This window comes from Pieris rapae, chromosome 11, assembly GCF_905147795.1.
Source record: "Pieris rapae chromosome 11, ilPieRapa1.1, whole genome shotgun sequence".
In the NCBI taxonomy this organism is placed as follows: Eukaryota; Metazoa; Arthropoda; class Insecta; order Lepidoptera; family Pieridae; genus Pieris; species Pieris rapae.
In genome coordinates, this window is record NC_059519.1 from 10,022,873 (window position 1) to 10,049,991 (window position 27,119).

The 27,119-nt window shown below is 33.6% G+C and overlaps 4 protein-coding genes across 4 annotated transcripts in view; 2 read left to right on the forward strand and 2 right to left on the reverse strand.

Moving 5' to 3' along the window:
• The first annotated feature begins 31 nt into the window (after positions 1-31).
• LOC110994412 (protein RRP5 homolog) lies at positions 32-13,720 on the forward strand. Its single transcript, XM_045630000.1, has 20 exons — positions 32-228; positions 297-437; positions 618-773; positions 1,625-1,772; positions 2,093-2,212; positions 4,165-4,328; positions 4,808-4,915; positions 5,619-5,756; positions 5,961-6,093; positions 6,685-6,873; positions 7,357-7,448; positions 7,992-8,147; positions 8,527-8,646; positions 9,000-9,077; positions 9,166-10,149; positions 10,316-10,528; positions 11,119-11,247; positions 12,047-12,302; positions 12,973-13,138; positions 13,534-13,720. Exons 1-20 carry the CDS (start codon positions 154-156, stop codon positions 13,691-13,693), a joined length of 3,726 nt encoding a protein of 1,241 aa, XP_045485956.1. The 5' UTR covers positions 32-153; the 3' UTR covers positions 13,694-13,720.
• Positions 13,721-13,741: 21 nt separating this feature from the next.
• On the reverse strand, positions 13,742-14,978 carry LOC110994430 (N-alpha-acetyltransferase 80). The gene is made up of 2 exons (XM_022261058.2): positions 14,863-14,978; positions 13,742-14,381 (listed from the first exon to the last, which is right to left on the reverse strand). The coding sequence occupies exon 2, from the start codon at positions 14,363-14,365 to the stop codon at positions 13,787-13,789; it is 579 nt and encodes a 192-aa protein (XP_022116750.2). The 5' UTR covers positions 14,366-14,381; positions 14,863-14,978; the 3' UTR covers positions 13,742-13,786.
• On the forward strand, positions 14,823-16,047 carry LOC110994422 (EEF1A lysine methyltransferase 1). The gene is made up of 3 exons (XM_022261048.2): positions 14,823-15,216; positions 15,290-15,440; positions 15,587-16,047. Exons 1-3 carry the CDS (start codon positions 15,064-15,066, stop codon positions 15,928-15,930), a joined length of 648 nt encoding a protein of 215 aa, XP_022116740.2. The 5' UTR covers positions 14,823-15,063; the 3' UTR covers positions 15,931-16,047.
• A 171-nt stretch (positions 16,048-16,218) lies between these two features.
• LOC110994399 (kinesin-like protein Klp98A) overlaps positions 16,219-27,119 on the reverse strand; it is a 30,563-nt gene continuing 19,662 nt past the window's right edge. The window contains exons 19-27 of the mRNA XM_045630002.1: positions 26,826-27,048; positions 26,309-26,399; positions 25,048-25,193; positions 22,507-22,715; positions 21,625-21,791; positions 21,523-21,579; positions 20,731-20,900; positions 19,999-20,187; positions 16,219-19,498 (exon numbers count right to left, since the gene is read on the reverse strand). Coding sequence (XP_045485958.1) covers positions 19,463-19,498; positions 19,999-20,187; positions 20,731-20,900; positions 21,523-21,579; positions 21,625-21,791; positions 22,507-22,715; positions 25,048-25,193; positions 26,309-26,399; positions 26,826-27,048 — 1,288 coding nt within the window. The 3' untranslated portion in view covers positions 16,219-19,462. The remainder of the gene's footprint in view (positions 19,499-19,998; positions 20,188-20,730; positions 20,901-21,522; positions 21,580-21,624; positions 21,792-22,506; positions 22,716-25,047; positions 25,194-26,308; positions 26,400-26,825; positions 27,049-27,119) is intronic.

Consider the following 27,119-nt stretch of genomic DNA (forward strand, 5'->3'; position numbering starts at 1 on the left):
TTGTCAGTCTTCAGTTTTTGAAGTATATTGTCAAAACTCACATCTCATGGTGAAGAGCTGTAGCCTGTAACCTCAAAATTTCATGCCGTCAACAAAAATATTGCGTACTGGTAAAATTTAATTTTACACAAAAGCTAAGATTATTAAAATACTATGGCAGATGTTGAAGAATATTTTCCTAGAGGAGGAAAAAAGCCAACAACAACTAATTTCGTACAAACTTCAAATGTAAGTTGAATATGATACACTATCATCAATATAGCATATTATACTATCAGCATGAATAAACCTTACAGTTTTTGGGTGCTACTGAGAAAAAAGAAAGAAAGAGAAAACAAAAGAAGAAGTCAGAAGAAGATGATGGGTACTTGTCTGAAGAAGCTTCCAAAGATGTGGATAAATCATATAAAACTTGTGGAGTTTGGCTCAGTTATAAGGTATCATATTAAAATTTTAAATGATTTTAATAAAGTGTATCTCAGTTTTCTTTAGAGTCAACTCTATGTATATCCCATAATTATAGAGCTTTGGCATAGTTATAATAAGCATATGTTCATATTTAACATCATTATATTACTTGACTAATACAATATGTATTATAACTGTTTATTACACAGGCTTTGAAACAGGACTTTGTAGTATTGGGTCGGATATCTCAAATCAAGGAGACTAAAATGCTGGTCTCGTTGCCAAGTCGACTGATTGGAACGGTCATGGCATGTCATATAAGTGAACCTTATAATAAACTATTGGAAGCCTATGTGGATGATAAGGTATCTATTGCTTTATATATTTAAATTAAGAAGATACTGTATACTTAATAATTATTACATCCATCTAAAGGTGTGTTTTGGATATTATGTATGCCTACTATTTTGTTTAATAACAGATATTGAAGTGTTGTTTGTACTGTATTGTACTTATACAACACATATTACTTATATGAAATCAAATAATCTACATATACATAAAACAAAGAGATTTACAATATAAAAACAATAAACTAGACATAATGAAAGAAAATTTAGAAATATTATGCCCAAAAATATGCACATATATATTGGGTATAATATCTTTGGATAATTTGGATTCTGTAATTGGAAACCACACATTGCAGACTACAGAACAAAGTAGACAGCTTTATTTATGTGTTAAAACAACTAAAGGAAACTGTTAACCAGGTCATGCTCTTAGCTGCTTATCATGTAATATGTATCACCTTTACTTAAATATGGAATTATAGTTGCGGAAAATTCAGTCAAAGGATATAGGGTATTTAAGGTTTAATTATTTATTATTATATTAATTAATAATATTGAATGAAGGAAAACATTTAGTAATATAAAATTTAATAATTGACTTAACTGCTATTTAAAATTCTACCTTTTAAGCCAAATTTGCACTCCATTGTATGTGGCAGAATATTTCAACTTTTGACTAGAATGAAATTTTTGTACCATATTCATGCAAATTATTATTATTATTATAATTAAAACCTATTAAAAATATTTTTTGATTAACTGTATAAAGAAAAGTTGAGTAATTTACAATATACATGTTTCAAAATAATATTTTTCTGATCTTTATCAGACAAGCCTTTGCTAATTAAATTGTTTGTTTGTAGATTGACAAAGTAAAAGAGCTGTCAGAAATGTTCAAACGTGGCCAATATGTCTGTGTCAAAGTACTAGAAGTTAAAGATAAGCATGCCATGCTAACAATGATGCCACAACATATTAATAGCAATAGAAAACATAGCGATCTACATAAAGGTATGTCTAAAAACACTAAATATTTTTATTCGATTTAATTATATATAAATTAAAAACTTTATGCGTTAATAAAAAACAAATATTTGAAGTTTCCTTACCTGAAAGTGATTTGATATACTCCAAACTTTTGACGTATCATTAAGTATACCATTTTCAAATGAAACCAAATAAACCTTACACCTCTGGATTATTATTTATCTTCTTTTATGAGGCATGTTGGAACAAATTATCTTTTAATATTAAACAATGCCAATGTGGTTCACATTATCTAAAGTGACATATTTATATTGTTTCATTATTTTTTATTTAATGGTTTGCAGGTTCTCTCATCCAAGCTGCCATATCATCAGTTGAAGACCATGGATACATCATGGAGACCGGTATACCTCACACAACAGCATTCTTGCCTAAGAAATATGCAAAGTCCGATACAGAACTTGGTAAGAATATTTAATTTGTACCGAAATGCCATCACATCAAATCTAGGTAAACTATTATTATATATCTAATGTATGGGATATGCTCCTCTTGTGATTTAGAGGGTTTTTAGTACCATTCATAAATAAAAAAGTATTTGTATGGTAGAATTGTTACCATTTGTATGTAATCAAATGATATCAAACAGAGAGAAACAGGCTCTCTGCTGCGTTGCTTGTATTTTACTGAGCTAATTGGTAATTTATTGACTCATACTGTTTTATACTATGCTACACGTAAAAAAATATTGTAATTTCGCAATAAGAATGGTCTTGTGAAATAATTATTTAAGTATTTATTTATTTTAAATAGGTACCTAAGCTTAAAGTTAAGAATTACCACAATTTTTTTTAAGCGATGTAGTTAAATGTAAAAAAAATAATGACTTGCAAGATTCTATTTTATTATTATAACTGACTAATTGAGAGAACTAAAAAACCGTAGGTAATTTAAGTTAGTTAAACGTTTTTCCTCAAATAAAAGAATAGTCTTACGAACCATAATCGTATATGCATCGAAAAACATCTGCTATTTATAGCCCAGTTTTATAATAAACGACAACCTTATTTGTGGCACAAGATAATATACTTGTTTATCGTTGTTAATCGAAAAGTACAGTGGGTACACATTGCACATATGCGTTGCAAAATGGGTAAAAGACAAAAACCCTTTCAAAAAATTATTGTTAAAAATTGCTAAAGAGACGTAATTATGAATTCTAAAATAATAGAAGAGTCCGTACTACATTGCATGTTTGTAACGAAATAATTCAACTCATAGACAGATTCAACCATTAGAATGCTACGTTTAATAGACTAACAAAAAAAAAGATGTCCATCTGACAAAACCAAGACAGACTGTGCTGGTTTTTATTAAACAAAAATAAATTAAATTAAAGTGAGTAAAGAAGCATAAAATATAAAATGGCACTCGTACGATGTTATTAAGAACGCTCGCTTTTTCATTGAAAGTTTACGTAATGTTAACATAATAAACATAAAGATTAAAAGTTGTGCAAAAGTTATTTTTGGATTCGATTTGTTTGTTCACGTATTTTTGGACACAGTACAACCAGTTTCAAGTATATTTTGAAATATTTTATTGCATGGCGTTAATGCGGTCAAGTACATTGTAAAGGCTGAGAACAAAAAACAAAAATATAAGAGAACGTCACACTTCCTTGTGTATATGTATATGTTATGTATACGTCATATTGATGTACTAACTGCATAAAAAATTCCAGAAATTGTTAAGGCCCCTCGGACACTTGCGATAGTTTAGATTGATTATTTATAGTATCATTCATCATAATCATTATTGATTATAAGGCAGTTAAATATAGAATTTTTTTGGTATCAGATCTATATCCATAGGTTAATAAAACAGATATAGTTTTAGTTTTTTTTAATGACAAATTTACTGATCGTACTGTCGCGTCAAGGGAAAGATCGGCAGTGGGCTGTGGTGGGAGGGGAAGCCCTTTGCACGCTTAACATAGCAAGTGCTTAGCTGTTTTCTACGTGTAGTAATTATCATGGTATCTTAGTCATCACCCTCTTTAGACCACCCACCCTCATTCATTTTGTAATTGGATTTTAAATAAATTAACCAATTTTACTTTAACTAAGAGTAGGTATGTCTGCTAAGAATTAGGTAAAATAAAATCGCACGGAAATTATTAACCAACATTATAATATGCATATTATTATACTCAATTCGATTGATTTTTTTAAGACAATGAAATTTATTTTACATTATATATAAATTTTAAATATTACGATAATAAAGAGTAATTTTTACGTAATTTGAATAGTGCAAAAATTTCGTCTTATATTCTATTAAGCCTTTTTCAGATAAACGTTTCATTATTCGGGACGCACATAACAATTATAATCAAAAAGGCATTTTTTAACAGATGTGGGTATGGTTACATGGTGCAGTGTGAAATCCATTCAGGCTTCCTCCGACAATAACGTTATAACGCTGAGCAGTGAACCAACAGCCCTACAGAACGCATTCCAGAAATCTGCCACAACCCATATACCACCGGGGACGTCTGTTGAATTTATTGTTGATAAGGTAACTGCAACATAAAAAGTCATAAGATATTATTTTTTATATAATAGGGGGCAAACGAGCCTGCATGACGCCCAAAAAGGGCAGTCATCGCAGCATTTTTAGCGGGTGCGTTGCCGGCCTTTAAAGAAAAAGCAAAGCAACGGTAACGCTTGAATAGTTGGAGGTCGTATCTCTCAAGGAAGACCCCCCACCGGGAGTCAATTCCACAGTTCAAAATGCCTTGTGAAACGAAAGATTGAAAACAATCTGAGATCAAACCGTGACAGTCGATCGACCTCTTATCTGCATCCCAATAACCAAACCTTACGAAGACAATCCATTTTTGGCAACAGATAGAATGCAATCTCTTCGCTCCTTACACTCATATTTCATAATCAACATAAACCAAATAAAGTAAATAAAACCGTACAAATAATATTAAAATATACATGGCAATGTTTAAATCATATCAAATAGATACAAAAATATACGTATTCCAGCCTTTGGACAACGGTATCGAAGGCCGTATATTTGGGGATCGGACTGCTTATGTACAACGACACCACATCGACGCTGTAAAGGGAAAGAAACCGGCTCTAGGGGCAAAGGTAAGAGAATTTTGATTTTGTAATCTAAAACGTAATCTTACTGTGCGTCCACATCCGCACATCACATGTGGACGCACCCTTAGAGTGTAAAAATAAAGCATATATGTATTGCATACTATATGTACAAAGTAAGCTGGATGCTATATAGGGTATATAAGGATATTATTTTTACTATATGTTAACCGGGTATCACAAAAAAAAACTTGCTAATTAATTTACTTATGTAACCTGAAGAGCAAAAGAAAGAAGTCTAAGTGAGCAAATGTAGAGTTTTGGCTGTGGGAAATTTACAATTATAAATAATATTTGACACGCACAAAGCTTTGGAGGATTTTATTATGTTTTGATAAATTTAATTATATTCTGTATCTGTTTCATGATCATTTGTCGATCTAATAGGCAAGTATAATCAGCCTTTCATGCCTGACACAGGATGTTTTCCTTTACCGTTCGAGCTAAAGTCCATTGGTGTACAGCCGGGGTTCGAACCTACGACCTCTGGAATGAGAGTTGCACGCTAAAGCCACTAGACCAACACTGCTTCATTTGTAATGGTTTTAGTCACTGTATTATGTATAGGAAATTTGCGCGAATGTAATAACTATATACATTTTTGCGTATGTACAAAATTGCACGCATTACTTTTATTCAATATGCCTCCTAAAAATCATCACGATTTGTCAATAACCCTTGCTTTTTATAGATAAGGGCGCGTCTCCTATACACCCTGTCAGTAACAAACATCCCGTATTTGACTATGAGAGATGTTTTTGACCCCGTTTGTGTGGACATGACCCAAGAACAAAAATACAACGATGGAGATATTGTTGAAGAAGCTCAGGTATTAAAGTTTATATTATACTCTGATTTTTCGTTGCGCAGAATTCTGACATTTTATGTTGTTACTCCACCGAAAATGGGATAAATTTAACCGATTGGAGGGCAATAAAAATAAAATACTACATATGTTTTTGTTTTCCAATTAAAATATCCTATATTAACCTGTGATTTTATAACACTAATAAAATGAGAAACTATATTGCAGGTACTTAAAATTCTAGGTAGATGCGTTTATTTTAAACTGAGTGCAGGCCAAACAGGTGTTCTCAGTATTCGTAGTCTGCAGATGGACGAGAATTTAACTGATGAAGAGCTTTTGGCCAAGTCCTATCCTATAGGTGAGTTAATTATTTGAAACTGGACATTATAGTTTTGTTTATAAGTAAACGTTTGCTCACATACCATCAAATGTATAACGTAATACAAAGAACATTTGGATAGCGTTTTAAAAGTTATTTAGACATATTAAACTGACTTAAAATACTCTTAACTATAATTAGACATTCGTTAATTCAAATATCTCTAAAACTACTGAAACTATTTTTATGAAATTTAGACTCATTCCCGTTAAATACCTTATTTATATCCGAAAGAAACACAGAAATCTGAATTATTCGGCAATGTCTTACGCGGTCTTATCGCTAACAAGCGATTTTTTCTAGACAACCCTAATATGGAACAATAAAAAAAAGATTTAAATGAAATGTATATGACGCAGTAGTTCAATAGAGAGTTAATTGATTCTCTAGACAATTAATTAAAGATCGATATTCAATCAAATCGCTAATGAGACAAGACTACACACCGTACATGGCTTTTAACAACGCGTTATTTTTTTAATATTAACTTTGAAGAGCGCAAGAATATATATTTTAACAGTAATAAATTTTATTATATATATTAAATGGCTTCCTTAATATATTTTTTAGGTAGCACTCATAAAGTACGTATTCTCGGCTATCATCTCGTCGACAGAATGTACTCGATCACAGACCAACCAGATATCCTTCGAGAACAGTATTTCACCCTGGCACAGCTCAGCGTTGGGGAATATGTGACTGCCACAATTACTACTGTGGCTGATACTTATTTACGGGCGACTGTTGGAAGAATATCAGGTCTCTACCTTATATTTTTTTAAAATTTATAATAGGGGACATCGACACTCACATTACCAATGGGCTCGCAAATGCGTTGCCGAGCTTTTAAGATTTGGTATGCTCTTTTCTTACCCTTGCGAAATAAATATGCAATATGATATGATTCAATATTGCAATTTTAATTAGTTCGGTGGTAATTTTTTTAAAGAGTTCCTATAAAAAATTATAAATTAAGTCCCCAAGTCAAAACATATCAAGATTTAATAAAAATGTGTACTAATTATTAAAACGCCGGCAGCGCACTCGCGACCTTTCTGGCTTGGCTCTTAACATCAGGTAAGCCTCCTGCTCGTCTGTCCCGTGTAATATAAAAATAATATACTAACTAGTAAAATGTCAAAAGATTCAATGGTTTAAACTTTCAACTTGCTTTTAGTTTTATGGGTTCTTACTAAAAATTCAAGTTACAACGCTAATAATTCAAGTTAATTCCACTTTCAGGTTTCGTCCCACAGATTCACATAACAGACTCCGGTGTGTTTGTGGACCCTAAGAAAGCCAGCACCTCCAAACTACCCAAGAAAAAGTTCAAGGTCATTTCAGTTATTACTAATTATTATTTGAATATTCATTATTAGCTTTCTTTTACATTTTTTAAATTTATTTCGTGCAATGTAAAATAATGTGTGGCCACAAAAAGGGAGTGGCGAAGAGTTTATCGCCAGTTCTTCTCTTTCGTTCTAACTTCTATCCCTTTGATATGAGAACTTGCAGTGAATGTAAAATTAGAACATTTAACGTATATTTTTTTAACGTTCATAAGTGTACATTGTGTTACTTATATGAATGAATGATTTTTGACTTTGAGTTTGACCTTTTAGGTCTGGGCCTCAGATTTCAGTATCTCCATAAGTAGGTGATCAGCCTCCTATCCATTGACTGTTTGGTTCTAAGGCAATCCGGTTTCCTCACGATGTTCTCAATCACCGTTCGAGCAAATTTAAAAAAAAAATATCTGTCCGTTTGCCTCCTGTTCTATAAAAAAAGACTAAAAGTCCATTGGTGCTCCTGAGCACTAATATTTATCCTATCAATAAAAAATAATTGATAGTATGATGTGAATAATTCTTTTCTAGGTCGGACAAGAGGTCAAAGCTCGCGTATTATACGTGGACCTTGCAAAGAATAACGCGGTACTGACGTTGAAGCCGACGCTGCTTTCGCCAGATTCGTCTGTTCTTTTAAATTTTGAAGATGCCCTCATTGGGACATCTTACACGGGCGTTATAACGGTAGGTTCATCAACTATCGTGATATTAAGAATAGGTTGTTCTAACACACAAGTTCTTATGTATTTTTCTTTAAATAAGTTTCCTCAATTCATATAAAAATAGTAAAAATATCAAATTACATCACTCTCCTTCCTATGGCTAAATGAGGGTAGTTTAGGTGTATATTTCACAAAATATTATTTTAATTTTTTTTTCTAAAATTGATGGTAGTACTTCATCTAAGTAAGGCCAAAGGAGAAATATAAAAACAGTCGTATTAGTGCTTGATGTTCCCCGGGGCAAGCTATGGAGTCCTTTTTGACTGTTTAAATAATAGTTATAATTTGCATTACTACAGTTGTGGTAGCAAATATTAAATTACCAAAATTTATTTTTTTAGACAATACGCGAATACCTATTAGTATCATTCTTCAACAATATAACATGTTTGATTCCGCGGAAGTTTGTGAGCAGAGAGCCATTAGATAATCTCATGGATTCCTTCCATCTTGGGCAACTGGTGAGTAGTTTTTCCTACAGAATTCTGTAATTTATGGAAAAGAATGACAACAGCTTAAATAAAAATGATATTTTATTTTAGATATTGAATTGGTAACATATCGCAAGATTAGGTTCTGCTTAAAAGGGGAAAGTTAACTTTAAAATATTAAATCATTTAATTGATAAGGACTATGTTTGTTATAATTATATCGGGTTGTTTAACCTTTCTTGTCAGTACCATCAAATCAACAAATCTCTGCGATAACATAGTTATAAATATGATTTAAAAAAAATTATATTGAAATTGGTCCCAGTTTAGTGCCTTGCAACAGCTACAGCTAAAAAAACTTAATTAAAATTATTAATTTACAGGTAACTTGTGTTGTTATAAACATTAATAAGGAAAATAAGAAAATCATTGCCAGTCTCACTACTGAGCCATTTGATCCAGTACGTATAATTTTCTTCGTATTTTATAAAGCAAATACGAGTATACTTTTCCCAAATACATAAATAAATTGTATAATTTTTATTTTAGGTTATTCAGAGAGCTAAACGTAAACATAATAACGAAATCAATGGTGGTGATAAAGAATCAAAGGACAATAATAGTAAAAAGCGGAAAAAATCTAACGAGCCCGTACAAGAAAATGAAGATTTAGTCGAAGAAAATTCCAAAAAGGCTAAAAAGAAACAAAAGAAAAACATAAAAGAAATAGATATAGCCCAAGATAGTAGCGATGTAGAAAGCGAAACGGTCGTTGACAATACTGTTAAGTCTAAGAAGAAAGATAAAAATAAAAATAAAGAAGCAAAAGAGACAGATGAAATTGACGCGATAGAATTGGAAACAAATATTGAGAATACCAGTACAACAAATAAGAAAGATAAGAAGAAAAAGAAAGATGTAAATAAAGAGAGTTATACAGAACCCGAACCAGTTGAGAAGAGAAAAAAGAGGAACGATAAAAAGGAACTGAAAGAAGACATGGAGGAAAGCGATGCCATAGAATCAGATATGCCAGATGACCAATCTTCATTAATACATCCTAAAGACCTAAGCCTTTTAGATCTCTCTACTTGTGAAATTAGCGAACACTTTAAAGACCGTATAACACAGCTGCTCAAATCTGTTAATAGAAAAGTTAAAAAATCAGATTTTATCGTAAACAAAATACAAAATCTTGAAAATAAAGGCCTTAATCCTAAAAACAAGAAATATCATACAAAATTACACATCGAAAGATTAACAATCCAAGAACATGTTACACAATTATTAGAAACTGTGAAAATAGCACAAGAAAAGCTGAAAGAACTACAAATGAAAGAGAAAGCAACTGTAGATGTACCGGTTAAGATAGAGAATAAGATAGAAAATGAGAGAGTAGATAAACTTAAAGAAGTTAAGGTGTTGGATAAATTGGAGCCTGTGATTGATGTTCCCAGTGCTAAGGACTTTTGGGCCGTGGAAAAACAAGAAGTTAATCCTAAGCAGGAAGAATCTAGTAGTAGTGAAGATGAAGTAAGTTATTTTTTTTTAAATTCTCCGCGTTTCTTTTTTGTATGTCCAAGGTGAAAATGCTTTTGCCCCATTTGACTCCTCAAGACCAAAAACTATTCAGAGACTGAGTGAGCAAAATCGTTTTTTTTATAAATAATCTTAATATTTGTTGACGTAATAATTTCAGGAAGAAGAAAAACCCAAAAAGAAACGCAAGAAACTGACAGCAGCGGAAAAAGTGGCTAAAGCGAGAGAAGAAGAAGAAAAAGTGAGAGAAATGGAGAAGCGAGCGATAGAGAGTGAGAATGAGCCCCGATCGGTGGAGCAGTTCCAGAGGGCGCTACTGGCGAGCCCGGACTGCAGTCAGCTTTGGATTGCATATATGGCTTTCCATCTACAGGTAATATTCTTAAAAAAATATTTTAAAAACCTGTCACATTTCTATATATGTATATAATATCGGATCCTACAGACGATAACCTGTACACAATAAAAAAATCGAATAGTGTTAATCATTTTCGACTCCACTTGAACACACAAAAAACTTTATCAAAATCTATCCAACCGTTTACGAGTTTAACTACGAACATAATCGTCATATATATATATACCAGTTGTTTTTTATCTGTATAGATAAATAACTTATTAAAAAGAATATAAATATAATTTAATAAAAATGATTCTATTTTATTCATAAATGTATGTACATAGTTATTTCAGCAATGTTTTCTTATGTAATGTATGTGTAAACCAATATATTTGTACCAGTAATTTCCTTAATACTTATTCGCTTAACAACGTTTTAAATAGATCAATCCACTACCGAATATAAGCTATACATATTACTTTTATACATAAAAAAGCCTCGTAGTTTTAAAAGAAATAACTATTTGACAGAAAGAGACAAAATGCTTCAGTTGTAACTTGTCTAATTTGACTCTTTTATTTTCCACTATTTATAAAACGTTGTCTCTCTTTGTTCCAATACAGGCGACAGAGATAGAGCGAGCGCGCGGCGTGGCACGTAAAGCGATTAACACGATTAACTTTAGGGAGGAACAAGAACGACTCAATGTTTGGATCGCTTTGCTAAACCTCGAACATCGGTTTGGTACCAAGGTAAGCACTATATTACCCGATCGAAAGCTTTCTTTCGATTTTAAAACATCTATTTAGAAAAGCTTCTCATACATTGGTACTTTAGAAAAATAAAATACAATTTGTTGTTACAGTTATAGGCAAAAATAACAAACATGTAGTGAAAAAAGTATACATTTATTCATCAATTATATAATTTATCAGATCAGTTTTAGCCAAAACGCGTTCTTCTGAAAGGAGAGACAGATGGGATGATGGGAACCCTGGGTTTATTAGGTGACGTTTATAGTGATTGTACATCGCATTAAAAGATATTTAATTTCAATTCTGTCAATAAAATATAAATTTAAGCCTTACTAATTACAGTTACAAACGTGTGATATACTCAGATTTTTAATTCCGTAGAATTCTGACAGCTTTCATTTTTTGACATGTCCGAGATGGCAAACCTTTTTGGCCGGGTATAATTTTCAGTTACAATACGAGTCAGAGTCTAAGATACATTTTATTTCTTATGTGTTATTCATTTTAAAGTCCGGTGGAGTCATGTTAAACACATTTATAGGTAAACATAAAAAATACGTAGCATTTTTATTTATGCCTCAAATGTGTCAAATTTGTCCCTTTTTGTGGATATTTTTTTAGTAGTAACATCTATGATATGTCAAAATTTCTTCGTGAAAAACCAGAGTATAGTTGAGCGTGTTTTATTGATAATATTTTTTATTACTTATAATTATTATTTAGCCGGGAATCAAATCTCAATTTCTGCGTTATACCTTACCTTGAGTGTGAAATGTAGATAACCTAAAATTTCCAGGAATCCCAAACTAAGACCCTCGAAGAAGCCCTACAAATGAACGATACGTACCAGGTGCACAGCAAACTATTGGAGATACTTCTAGATACCAGTAAACAGCAGGAGTTAATCCAGATCTGTGACTTGATGCAGAGGAAATATCGGCAGAATATTAACATGTATATTGTGTGTGGATCTGTGTGTTATAAAGCCGGTTTATTGGAAAAGGCAAGGCAGCTGATGCAGAAGGGTATGGCGGCTTTGGAGAAGAAGGAACGTGAGTATCGAAATAATAGAATTTGTTCATTAAAAATCTTTTAATCAAGATAAACTCAAACAAGTATTACTGTTGAGAAAGTACGCGTTTTATTTTTTGGTATTAGTGTTAAATAAAATTAGCAAATAGTATGCCTTTGTAAATAGATAGGTATCTATAAACAGTTTTTTCTTGTAGTGGTCTTTCTGAAAAAATTCACTATCTGATACAAATCTTTGTAATTAGCGATTTAACCAAATACGATCTCTTCAAGTTTATTATATTATCATATATAATTAAAATAAGCATTTAATACTGTATTTAGTCTAGGGTATTGTTTAACATTATTAATCATTATTAAGATTTTCTCTCAACGTTGACAATTGGCAATGTCGCCATCATAATGTGTCCTTCACAATTTTATACCATTGTACCCTGGCTTCCCTTCTCATGCCGTCCTCACAAAGCCTCACTGCATTTGTTTATAGTACCACTCTGTTACCTTTTTTGTAATTTTTTCTTCTCTTACCATATGTGCCGCAGTTCAGTATTTATATGTTAAATTAAAAAAACAACAGTTACGGATATATTACATTTATTAATGAGAGACATACAAAACGAAACAACACTTCGGCTGAAACTCCTGCGTAAACAGTTCCAATAACCAACAACACATATTTATCTATTGCAGATGTGTCCTTGTTGGTGCAATTCGCGCAATTAGAGCGAGCATGGGGCGAACGGGAACGAGCCGAAGCGTTGTTCGAGCAAGTGCTCGCCGTTTATCCTGCTCGCGTTGACGTTTGCTGCGCTTTCGTCGATATGCTTTTGAAGACTGGCGACGTTGCTCGGATTAGGTAATTTTTACATATATGTACCAATATGGAAGAAATTACACACACTTATTATATTTAAAGTTATGAATAATTTTATATTGCAATTGCCTACTAAGGAATCTCTTCGAGGCAGCCATATATTTCATGTTTTATACTTAAATCCAACAACCGCTTAATTTTTGTGTGGTCTCTTATACTCCTAGTTCATGGATACACTGTTTAGTACTTTAAGAACTAGAACCACTTTCTGTGAGAAAACCATTAGATGGTTGTCTATCTTTGGGTCTAATTTATGGTGGGTTTTTACAATGGATAATTATTTATCGCAAATCCATCTTGCTTTAGATTAATTAGGTAACATTATATTACAATCTAATTTAAATAAATGTGAATTTATATATACAATCTCTTTATAGGCAAGTGTTGGAACGAATGACGGCTCACAAGTTGCCAGCTCGCAAAATGAAGGTTTTGTTCAAAAAGTGGATAGAGGTGGAAGAAAAGTATGGAAATAAGGACCAGGCTGAGGAAATTCGACAAAAAGCAGTAGAATATGTAGAGAAAGCGAAGTTTTAGATAATTGAATTAAACATTTAATATTTATGTGTGTGATTAATTAATAAAATTTAACACGCCCCTTAATTTATAAGCCTCATTTAAATTTTGAGTCTACAAATATTTAAACATAAATGTTTTACTTGATTTAATATTAGTACTAGCAACACTTTGAAGCTTAGGTAATGGAGGAGGAGGGGGTATATTTCCGCATATTTCTTTCTTCACTTTCTCTGGTTTATCAGGTTTAATAACAATACTGACAGGGTTGCCATAAGTAGAAACTGGAGAACACATCTCATACCCTAATTTGCTGTAGAATTCTTCTTGTCCCTTTGTAGATAAATGTAGCATTTTTAAGTGAAGAACATTTTTACAATAGCATTCAATTTTTCTCATTAAAAACGTACCCAGCTTCTTACCACGCATATGTTTAGCTATAACGACAGTTTCAACAAAACAACTATTTGGTACATTTGGCAAACGGGTAAGCTTCGCGTGACCTAGTAAATTCATTTTGTTGTTTATAAGTATTAAACTTGTGGGCAGATTGTCGCAAGATGCCGTTAAAGACATCATTCGAGCAGTTTTACTTCTAGGCCATTCTTCATTTATCATTTCCACGCACGCTTCCAAAAATTGAGGATGCTTGTGGAGAGGTAGAACTTGCAAATCAATTTCAGAACCCGTCATGATTCTCGAGTATTAACTGTAAAATAGATTTTTTTTCTCAATAACAACAACCAATATTGATAGCAGTAAATCAATGTAGGTACATTGAACATGCCTTAATTTGTCCGTCATATGATGCTGCTGTTTTATTGATTAGGTACGTATAATAAATACAGGCGTGGCCCGAAGGCCACTTATGAGTATAAGACAAAAAAAATGAAAACTGATCTTATACATAGAATTTTGTTGGCCTTTTGGCCAAATGAATGTCATCTTTTTAATAGAAAGTGCTCAAGATAGACCTATGTAAACTGGCGCCTGTTTTAAGGTAGTAATCTTATGTACTCTGTACAACGACTCCTGTTATACAGTAATTTGTTATGCAGATTAAATAAATGATTACTCGGTATTTACTTTCAAAAGTCAATTGTCAAATGAGAGATTTTTCTAAATACCTATTATGTTTATTTACAAATTTTAAAACCTATAACCTTTCAATATTAATAACTAAAACTTACCTTCCCATTAAAAAATAATCGTAATATAACAGATAGGTATAAAAGCTTATTACGATTTAACTTCGTCGTGGTATTACTCCACGTGCATGGTGCTAATCACTAACGTTAGACGTTGACCAAACCAAACTAGGGGCCACTTAACCTATTTTTAACTGTCAGGGTACCCGGTACTCTTCATATTATAATAGGTTACTTAGAAAAATGGATGAAGATGATGATATTCCAAGTTTGTCGGCGGAAACTTTCGCAGCATTACAAGAATTCTATGCCGAACAAGACAAACGTCAAGAAATACTAAACAAGTTGGAAGCTGACAAAAAATTGAATGAAAATATTATATTTGAAGAAAACTGGGTACTGATTGATGGAATTGAAGTCTGAAACACTATTTAATAGTAAATTAAGATAATTATTTTAATATTTTTAGCAACTAAGCCAGTTTTGGTATAATGAAGCCACAATACAAGCCCTTGTCCAAGTAATTGAGAAATCTGTTCCCAACGGTGGAAAGGTTGCATTAATATCATGCCCCACATTATTTGTACCAGCCAAAAGACATATGGGAAATAGAATTAGCTGTAAGTTGTACCCATCAATTAATCTATTTTAATAATCAAATTGTTTTGAATAATAGTAAGATAACTGCTGTCATGTTTTGTTAACAGTTTCTATACATGTTTTATGATTTTGGAAATCAAATAACTTATCTCAATATTTATTTCAGTATCACTTTTGGAATATGACAGAAGATTTGAAGTTCATGCACCAGATTATATTTTCTATGATTATAATACACCAGATAGGTTACCACAAGGTTTAGAACACACATATGACTTGGTTATTGCAGATCCACCATTCCTGGCTGAGGAATGTATTCAAAAAACTTCAGAAACAATAAAATTATTATCTAAAGATAAGATTGTAGTCTGTACAGGTACAATTATGAAAGAAAATGTAGAAAAACTATTGAATTTAAAAATTTGTGAATTTGAACCACAACACAGGAATAATCTAGCCAATGAATTTTCATGTTATGCTAACTTTGATTTGGATGCCATTTTAAGATAAACTATAGGCACAATAATATACAGCACAATTTGTGTTCAAAATATCTATTGTATATATCAATTACAGACAATTCTGAGTAACTACTCAGAATTGATTTAGAAGAATTGATAACCTAGTGGTTATCTTCTAACATTTCATTAAAAATTTTGTGAATAATTTTAAAAAAAGTTACCAGTAACATGTATAAACTTGACAGAATTGACATGTTCTGTAACTAAAATATAGACACTTGTTTGTGTATAAAACTCAACATATTGTGTTTATTTAAATTGAAATAAAACATGTAAGTGTAAAACATTCCTTTTTATTGTTCTTAACAAAAGTAATTGTTAGCTGGTTAACTTCTACCAGCACCATATACATTTAGATATTACATAAATAGACCTCTATTTGTGAAGGCAATCATACATAGAGTAATTATTTTAATAACTACATTTCAACGCCAATATTTTTTCAACAATTAATTTTTATGACAGAGGATCAACCAGCAACTTCTTAAAACTATGTTCCTAAAACTATAAATATGTATTATGCAATAAAAAGAACACTTTTCTAAATAAGAGGCAACAATTAAAGAAAAACAAAAACTATAGCTAGTAATTAAAAAATCCGTTTCGAGACAAAAATTGATTAAAAAAAGAAAAAATGCATATTCTTATATACTATATTGCAAGTTGGTGTAAATACACCATAAGACTTTGGGATATTTATATATTGTATTTAGATCTAATTGATTTTTGTCTAATTATAAAATAAGTAAGGTTAATTATCATGTTACAATATTATATCCCAAAGCTTTTAATAAATATTTAATAATACCAGCTGTGGACCAAAAATCTTCTCTTCCCAGTCTTATTAAAACTGTAAATGTAATAAATAAATGTGCCAAGTGCATTTTGTACTAAAGCATTAAACACAAATTGGTATACAATCGATAAATACTAAAATATCAATCTGGTGATCACATGACATGAAGTTAGTTTCTACGTTTTTTGATATCATAGACAAAATATATCTAAGAATGTATTAACTCACTATAATTTTCTTAAATTCGATATTTTTATCTATCTACAAGGCCATTTATCTTTATAAGCCATTTGTTAAATAAATATTTGTAAATTTGAACACAACTAATTAGACAATACTGAATTAATGAAATCTACTATATCTGTTTTATTAGACAAGAATTTCTGCATAACATTGAACAGACAAAAAAACCAGCAATGTTTAAAACATTTAAAAGATTGCTAAATCGTCGTATTTCATAAGTTGGTAAGATCTCGTTAGCGGCTGAATGCCCTTTACTGACGCCAGCTACTCACAAATTTGTAGGAATTAATTCGCGCCCAAATGCAATTAGCAAAAATTCTCGTCTAACAATACAATAGACATTTTGTACCATTACTCAGCTACATTACAAGAAATAATTGTAGAAATATATAAAATATTAATTGTTCAAAAGTAGAGTAAGTACATATTCTACGCATAAAAAAGTGAACATGACAACTTAATACAATATAAGATCAGGGTTCTTAGCATAAATTGATAAATAGTATTTTTTATATTACATATTTATTTTAAATATTCAAGATCTGTATTGTCACTTGGAACTTCAAATCGTGCATATTCGTAGAAAACTTAAACAAAAATCACAACCATAACACAAAAATCAAACGCAAATAATTTGAAATATGAATATGAAGTTTCAAAACATAGTGCTCATTTGTTTCTTGTGAAATTAAGCAGTGAAAAAGGAATTTATTTAGATAGTATGCAAAAATCTATCAAAACCATCAGCAATCATAAAGCTCGGCTATAGTTACTTAAACCGCACAACAATATGATCAGAGGCCTAAGATCAAGAAAGAACTACAAAAATACAGTTTCGTGACATGTTAGTTACAATGAGATAAAATCTAGTGTATTTATTATTTCCTACCTACAGATAACATTTCCAGAGCTCGTCACATGCAAAAATATACTAAATTTGGGTGCTTTATACCATCTTCCATGAATCTACAGTCCCAAAAGACACAATCATACTTTCGTATAATCTAGATTCTTCAAGTAAATTTCTTCATCTCTTTCTAAATATAAATACGTAAAAGAGATGCTACGCATTCTTCTCAAAGGATTGTCCCCAATTGATACAAAACAAGACTAAAGGAAGACTTGAACCTCAAATATACAGAACACTCCTTAAAGGTATTCCTAATAAATAAATTAACTAAGTCTTTAATACAATTAATGACATCTCCATTGCTTGGCGAATGGTTGGATATCTTCATTCGTTCATTCAAAATATCACATTATAAGTTGAAAACGTGTCAACACACAATTGTAGATATTAAGACAATACTGTAATAATTAATAAATACTCAACAGTGACATAAAAGTTTTTCTACTTAAGATGTTGCTTTTCATTTCAAATGATACTTTACTTGTGTGATGACATTGACACTCGAAAATGAATGAACGAATGATTTGTTGTCCGTCAATTTATAAAAAGTATTTACTAAATTGGAATAATAAAGGAATGGTAAAGTCAAATCAAGTTAAGGACATCCGATTTTGTGTAAATATTATTATCCACTCTTTACTTTAAAGCAGTTTTGTATATAGATAGGGAAATAGTTATTTTTCAATTGTGTAGCTTCAAGTTTGCAAGTGATTTTTTTTACTATTAATAATATTATCTACGACATTAAAATGTCTCGCATACACTACAGTGACACATAAAGAGTGGAAATAACAGAACACAATACATAAAGGCACCCGCATTACTCGCTTATACGCTACACCGAGGAAAGTGGGGACATCGACCAATCTTTGGGGGAATATTAATTATTTTATTATCATTACGTTAGAGACATTTTAGTCACTTAAATAATCATGCATTACGTATAAGATAGGCAATTTCTTAAATCATTAATAGTAGGCCGAATTTTCAAATTACAACGGTAAAAGAGCTAACAAAATGTATAATAATTTACAGAAGTAAACAATTCTTACATTTAATTATTTTTTAATCAAATGCAGTCGCGAAGTTATACCGCTAAAGTTCGGTTAGTGGTAATTCAGACCCAGTGGCGCGGAAGTTGGTGGTGTCACCCCATCAAAAGTAAAAGGCAATAAATTTTATATGATTAAGGACATGGATTATTTATTAAAAGATCGCGAGTTTGGGACGGAGAATCCCCGAATTTTACATAGAGCTGAGATAATGCTAGAGGAATCCCGGACAAAGAAATTTTTAGCAATTTTTCGTTTGTGTCATGAAGTTGAGCACCTTTTTTGGGGTGACACCCAGTGCGGACCGCCCCCCATTTGCTACGCCACTGTTCAGGCCCCCAAGTCGAGTCCCTCACGAGCCCCTAAAGTGAAGTCGGCCCTACCTGCGGCTGAGCCGTAGATAGAGGTAGTAGAGCGCCAGGGCGGCGCAGCGTGCGAGCAGGATGAGCGCAGCGAAGGCGACGTGCGCGAGTCTGCGCAGGTCGGAGCGCAGTGCGCGAGTGACGAGCTCCGCGCGGCATCATCCCGTGCCGCACTTGCCGCTTTCGAACACGCCCTGACAAATATTTCGCATTGCATATAATATGTCGAGGTCGGGAATTACAATACCACTCATCGTTAGAAGCGCTTTTGCAGATTGGGGCATAACGACGGCACAGATTAGGTACACATTAGAAATTTATGACAGATAGATTAGAATAGGCTTTGGGATATCGAAGCGAAGCCCTGTAAGCTTCTTGTTAATATTTTTTTTATCATAGGGGGCAAAACGAGCCTGCGGGACGCCTAAAAAAGGCACGTCATCGCAGCCCATAGACACCCATTTTTAGTGCGTTAGACCTTTACGTCACAGAAGCAAACTGATAAGAATACATTATAATATGAGATCCTTATTATATATGTGTGTATGTCTGAAATAAATAAATATTGCATATGAAATTGCCGTTTTGTATGGGTGGAACAAATGTTTTTTTATTTAAATAGACATATTTAATTAATCAAAATATGTACCATTGCAATATCTATGCACATTTGGGATCTTATGTGATGACTCACCTTCCTAAAGAAAGGCGAGAACGCGACGAGGCTGTCCCGGGTGAGCGGCGACGCGTGTAAGGGGCATCGACGGTCGGTGGCACAGACCGCCAACAGCCGACGGAGGAACATCTCCAACTGCGGTCTTCGGGAACGGGCCAAGCCCTCCGAAGACCAAAGAGCCCGCCCGGGAAACGGTATCGTCGCTACCTATAATACGTTTATGTAAGTAAATACATAAAAATATATCTAATAACTAACCTTAAAATTTAATAATTATAAAATATTATTAAAAGGAGTCCCTTTAGGCAAGGTTCCGAAGATACTAGCAGCGTTCCCCCTTTGAATAGCTAGACTAATTCTTTGTCTGAGGTAGCTGCCAGCTCTTCGATCTCCTGTGATGTCGACTAACCTTTTTGATAATCCTCTAAAAAGCCTTAACGCGCTAGGACCCAACGGACCAAGGGTCTCGACACCGAATGGGACAAAATCATATTCAGAGCCTAGACCCCTGTATTTGAACAACACATGATCACAACGTTTGTTGTAATCATGTGCTTCTGTAAGTAGTAGATTTTAAATATATCAATGAAATAAAGGAAGGCATTACTAGGATACTAAATATGTAAATTTATATAATTATATAATATGGTGATTGCGATCTATTTCTGTTAAGTAAAATTAGGTAACGAGTATTACCAACATTGTAATAAAATAAAAAAAAATTCTTTGCATAATGTGTTTGTGTATTACCTTCTCCCCGTACTGTTTCCGTGTGAAGAGATAGAGGTCCCTGAAGCGGCGATATCGCCTGAGCAGCTGCCAAGCGCACCTTGGGCCCAGACGTATACGCACTTCGTACTCGTGGTGCGTGCCCGCCCCCGCCCCCCGCGTCACCCAACCCGGCACCGATATTACCTCAGCTGTTATTTATATTCTATTAGCACTTATACGAAATCTTAGGACGCGATATAAGTTATTCAAATATATAAGCAAAACTTGATTAGTTTTAAAACGCGATTTTTGAATCTGTTTCATAAATATTTGGCAAGTAGTTTTTTATTTTATTTTATAGAACAGGGTGCAAACGGGTAGGAGGTTCATCTGATGTTAAGTGATACCGCCGCCCATGGACACTCTCAATGCCAGTGCGTTGCCGGCCTTTTAAGAACGCTCTTTTCTTGAAGGACCCTAAGTCGAATTGGTTCGGAAATACTTCAGTGGGCAGCTGGTTCCACAATGTGGTTGTGCGCGGCAAAAACTGTCTTGAAAAACGCGCAGTTGTAGAATTTCGTATTCTGCCTCAACGTCCGATTTGGCGTCCTATCGCCTGTATGGGTCTAAAAGCCGGTTTTCTCGAGATTTGCTTATCATAGTTCAAGAAAATATGAAAATGCGCACATAGAAACTCCATTGGTGCACAGACGGGGATCGAACCAACGACCTCAAAACACGCACGCTTCAGCCACTAATACGAATACTGCTGGTGCAATTACATATAATATCTTTGTTTAATTAACTCTCATGAATGTTATATATACTTACAAAAATCTATTGGGTGGTTGAGACCTTCTAGCGTGTAGTCCTGTAAGAAAATTTGTCCTTTAGCTTGAAAATCGTAATGAAATAAACCCACATAAAAGATACCACTTACCGGTATAACTAGTGGCGCCCGGTCATTGTCGCATTCGTCATCAGTCTGAGGGTCTGGGGCCAAGGCCCGCAGGGGGTCAGGCCAGGCCTGCTCCGAACTCAGTTCATCGTTTGATGTCGACACGTTGTCTGACGCTTCTATCGCCTCTTGTTCTTTTAACCTGCAGAAGACACATATTTAAGATAAAAATTAATATTATTCAGAATCGATTTTGATGAAGTTTTCTCGAAATTGAAAAATACCGAACTAAAATAAAAAATCAGTGTCTGGAACACACGAACACTCAACCTTTTTGTAAAATCGGCTTTTTTGTTTGTTTCATTTCATCCAAATTCATAGTCAAATAACAATATTCCACATTAGGGAACAGTCCAAGTTTCATCAAAACCGATTCAGCAAAATCCGTACCCACGGACTTTGAGGGGAACGTATATTAATGCACTTAGATTCATATTACAAGTTCAGTTTTGAATGCGATATCAAGAGATAAACACCGAGATAAAGTGCGAATAAAATTAAGACCAGTGATAAAGTACTGTGTGAAGTGTGTGTAATTAATGTGATTAGTGAGTGTTTTGTTGTGTGTGTAATAAGTAATTGCGAGTAATATTGCCATTAATTTATGTACATAAATTCCCCATTGATTTATTAAGAAATAAACCCTAGCATGTACTACGGCATTTTCTATCCGATCCCTTAACTTATTCCATGTAACAATATCAAAAAATCTGATAAAAGCCAAAAGACTTTTTGCAGATGGTTAAAAAATGTTAATTATCCTGGTAAACAGACTATAATATGTAGGATTAATTTATCTAAATTCCTTTTTTCCTTCAACTTTAAACGCAGCCTAGTAATAGTGATTCAAAACGTACCTATGCAAAAGCGGGTCCTGTATATAGGCATTATTATTTTCTTGGTCGGTTTCCGTGGCTATGTGCATGTCACTCTCACTCAACGTAAGAGATGGAGTCTCCTGTATCGGAGTCACCATAATAGTTCTCTTGTTCGGCTGGTTGTCGAAGAACGAATATTGCAGCGCCATCTCCAGACGAACGTATTTCTTTTGAAGTTCTTGTAACACCTGGAAAACACCTTTATGTAATCCAAGAAACATGGTAAACCAGATTCTATGGCACATTTTAATGCAGTTTAGCATTAGAGTTTAAATTCTTCGAAGTTATGCAGCAGGGGCGATAGGAATTTGAAAAAAACTGATCGTAGTTGGTATAACTAATATGACATAATGGTCGATTGAAAAGAGTGGCGGAAAGTTTCTTGCCAGTTCTTCTTACCCGCTCTACGCCCTTGACTTGCGAATTTGTAAATGTAAATTTACGATTAATTTAATTTGTATTTCTTGACGTTCATAAATGTAAAAGTTTACCTTTATATGAATAAAGATATTTTGATTTGATTTGATTTGAACACAGAATGTAAAATCACATGACCGTTCTCCAACCAGATGGACTGGATCTAGTAGTCTATCAAATAGGTGGAAACAAAGTCCGCTTCAGATGTTTCCTTGCTGACCACGACGCTCCGACATGAGCTGTCGACTGAAGAGAGATACAGAAGAATCACAACTTCAATCCTTCTGTATGACCCAAAGTGTGACCTCGAAACTCGTTATTAGTTATTAGTGTTGCCCAAAATCGGTCTTGGTCTTGCAGTCTTGGTCTTGTTCTTGCATTTTTGCAAGACCAATACCAATACCAAGACCGCCTTATCGTAGCAAGACCAATACCAAGACTGAAGCCTGCAAGACTTGAGCAAGACAATACTTAAGCCTGCAATACTCTTGCGTCTTGCAGTTAGGACAAACTGAGATTTGGGCGTTATCAAATTTTTAACTTTATTACTAGAGAAATAAGGTTCAAGGTTGATTGGGAAAATGTGACGTTCTGCGAATAAACTGTTGGTTGGTCGGTGTATTATATACCTACATATTTGATAATTTACCGACAAAGACGCCGCGGTTTGCAACAAGTGTATCACAGCATTTGACATGCTGTCTCGATAGTGGGTGATTTAAACAAATTTGAAACGCGGAAAAACTCCAAATATGAGCGACGTCATATTGCTTTACGCATTTGGTTTTAAAATCACACATTTCCAAAAATCGAGATTTGCAGTGTCGGTTTATCAACTTCTATCGTATCTACTCTAGTAGCTAGTAACCTCCATAAAAACAGCAGGCAACGTATAGTTCCAATAAAAAAGGAACATAATAAACAATATTATTTGCATAATTATCTACACTTTATTTTTGCGTAGGCACAAAACCTATTTGATTTTGATTCTGATACTTCTGTTTTTTAATATTTCAAAGATTTATTCTATCTATCAAAGAATGCCGCATTTTTCTTTGTCGGTCTTCGGCTTGTGTGCTTATAAATATGAGTTTTTATTTCAATTTCAGTCATTTCTAATTGAGTTTCGCTTCGAGTCTATCTTATTTATTATTCTCGCCCATTTACCTAGCTAGGTACTCTAAATTCTTATTGCTTTCGGAGTGAATGTTTACAATTTGACATGAGTGACGAATAAATAGCAATAGGCTAATAGGTATTTGCAAGTCTTGCGAGACTTGCGAGACTCTTGCTGCAAGATCAAGACCAAGACCAAGACTGAGAGCGCAATACCAATACCAAGATCAAGACCAGGTGCATTGACGCAAGACCAATACCAAGACTGGTCTAAGTCTCGTCTTGGTCTTGCATTTGGGCAACACTATTAGTTATTTACTTTTGTAAATTATTCTTCTAATATCTCTTCTTTCATAGAAGAGAAGAAGAGAAAATCTTATATTTATTGCCGACCTCTTCTCGTTTGGACATGTATATCAGTTTTAAAGAATTCATGAATTAATTTTTAAATTTTACAATAATCATGTTAGTTTATGATAATCTACACTAATATTATAAAGAGGAAAACTTTGTTAGTTTGATTGTAATGAACAGGCTCATAAACTACTGGACCGATTTAAAAAATTCTTTCACCATTCGAAAGCTACATTATCCACGAGTAATATAGGCTATATTTGAACAAAAATAGGGTTCCGTAAGATTACATTTTATAAGAAAATTAGGGTTTCTCGGACACAAGGTGTAAAAAATCAACAAAAAAAAGTTACTTATTTTGCGTACCCTGCCTAAACTATTAAAGATAGAACCATAAAATGTTCTAAGTAATTGTAGATCTTATAAATATCTACAAAAAAGTCCGCGACACACTATACCTATCTATGTCGAGTGAGGCACAATAACCATAAATGATATACATGGCAAAACGACGTTTGCCAGTTCAGCTAGTTGTAAATAAAAAAGATTCAAAACAATACGCCGAATTCTAGTGTATATCCAAAACCAAAGAGCGTCATCTATACAAAAATCCGTTCATAGTTTAAGCCGTACCTGTATCTGTCCATTGAGGTCCTCCTTGGAACAATCGTTCTCCAGCGATGAGATGACGAGCATCTTCTGCGAGGCTATTCGCGAACAAAGGCGTTGCATCGCACGTAACGCCTCCGCTTCCGTCACTTGACGACCGCGACGTTCGCCTGGAAAGAGATATCTGTTGTCTTATTTGTATTTGATAGCCCTAACAACAGATTTTAGCCGTTTTGACTACATGTTCCTTGATTATATATATGGAAATAATAAAAATCGGTTGTCTGTAATGGTCTAAGATCCCGCTGCAGGATTGGTGCGTTCATCGAGTTTTTGTTTAAAACCAAATTTTTATGTTTATTTATAATTAGGAGAATATATATTTACTAGGTTGCCTATCAAAATTTGGCCGCCAATATTTTTAATTAAATTATTTTGAATTGATTTTTGGTAAAAGATTACGTTCATTTAATTTTTAAATAAAATAACGTCTACATCACGGTAATTAATATGTTGCGCACATGGCCGCACCTCTTTGCAGCCAAGTGTAAACAGGTATGATTTCGATATATTTATACGTTTATAACGGATATCTATTAATTATATGTCAACTTGAAGCTAATTTTTTTTCTATTAATTTTCATATAAGGTTGCCTAATTAAATCTGGCCGCAAATAAGGGTTGCTGGCGGTTAAAGATGATAAATATTTGAGGTAGAGTAAAAGAGACTTAGCGCGTAACGTCATTTGTCAGACAAGGACAGCGGTTGCCGACTGTGCGACGCTTTTAAGCCACCAATCCTGCAGTGGGATCTCGGACTATAAAGTCGGTTTACTGACGATAGTTGAACGTGACAACGTCGTGACTCATGAGAAAATACTGGATGGAATGGTTGCGTTATTCAAAAGAAATTTTCAATTTTATTTGTTCGATAGATATTTTGTATGGATATAGAGGAGGTAAATGAAAATCACAATTGAATTAATCAAGTTATTATTTGTACGCATAAATACAATTATGTCAAATTTTCAACGAACAAACGCTGCCAAACGAGAAAGCCGATTGTGCCTCTTTGTCGCTCGTTCCGCGCTCTCGCTTGCACTTCAAGCCTTAAATGGAACGCCTCAGAGCGAGGTAACGCCGCATGCGTCATGTTTTTTTGTGCGTGCAGCCGGTCCGATAGAATTATAAGACGTTGTCACGTCAAAAAATATAAATGGGAATAATCAATTGATTTCAGTTAAACAGGTTAAATGTTACAAAGAACTTAAAAAAAATATCTCACCTATTCTTCTTCTATATTTAGACCTTTGGTGCCTTTCTTCAGGCGATCGTTCTACAGAACTGGACGACTGACCTTCCACTACGCGGCTTGGCTAAAAAACACAACGTTAATATAAATATTTTAAAAAATAAGAAGTTTTCATTTGATACAGCAAATGTCCTAAAATATTTATATATTTCACGCGCTGTGTACTCTTTAGTCTTCTTTCAAGAAGGCTATATATAATAATTTATCTGACAATTTTGTATATATAATATTTTTGGCTAACGAGCCTGCGGAACGCCCAAAAAAGGGCAGTCATCACAGCCTTTAGACACCCATTTTTAGTGGGTGCGTTGCCGGTCTTTCAGGGCTCCTCCCTCAAAGGGTAACAAAAACCATCAAATTTTGAATAGTTAGTGGTCATATCTCTCTGGGAAGATAAAAAGGATTCTTTACAAAACACAATATGAAAATTATAGCGACTTTGGTATCTTCGTAAATAAATGAAGATTTCAGTATCTTATTAACTTCTTACCTTATGATAATCCTCAGTACTGGACATGTCGTCGCTATCGTCAGCTGTGTGTCCAAGACGAAATCGTGGTAGGGGCTCGCTCTCGCTGGGGAGCGCCGACGCTTCCGTGGTAGAGGGGCTCGGCAGGTCCGATTCCGACGGAATCGCTTTCGGAGATGAACTCGCCGTGTGGAACGTGTCAGGGGAGGTTATTGACGGGAGGGGGTCTAGGCTTAGACTGAGGCTATAATCAGAGAGAAACTGAGAGATTTAACAACGCCTTTGTTTAGCAGTTGGTTAAGTAGTTTAGTTAAA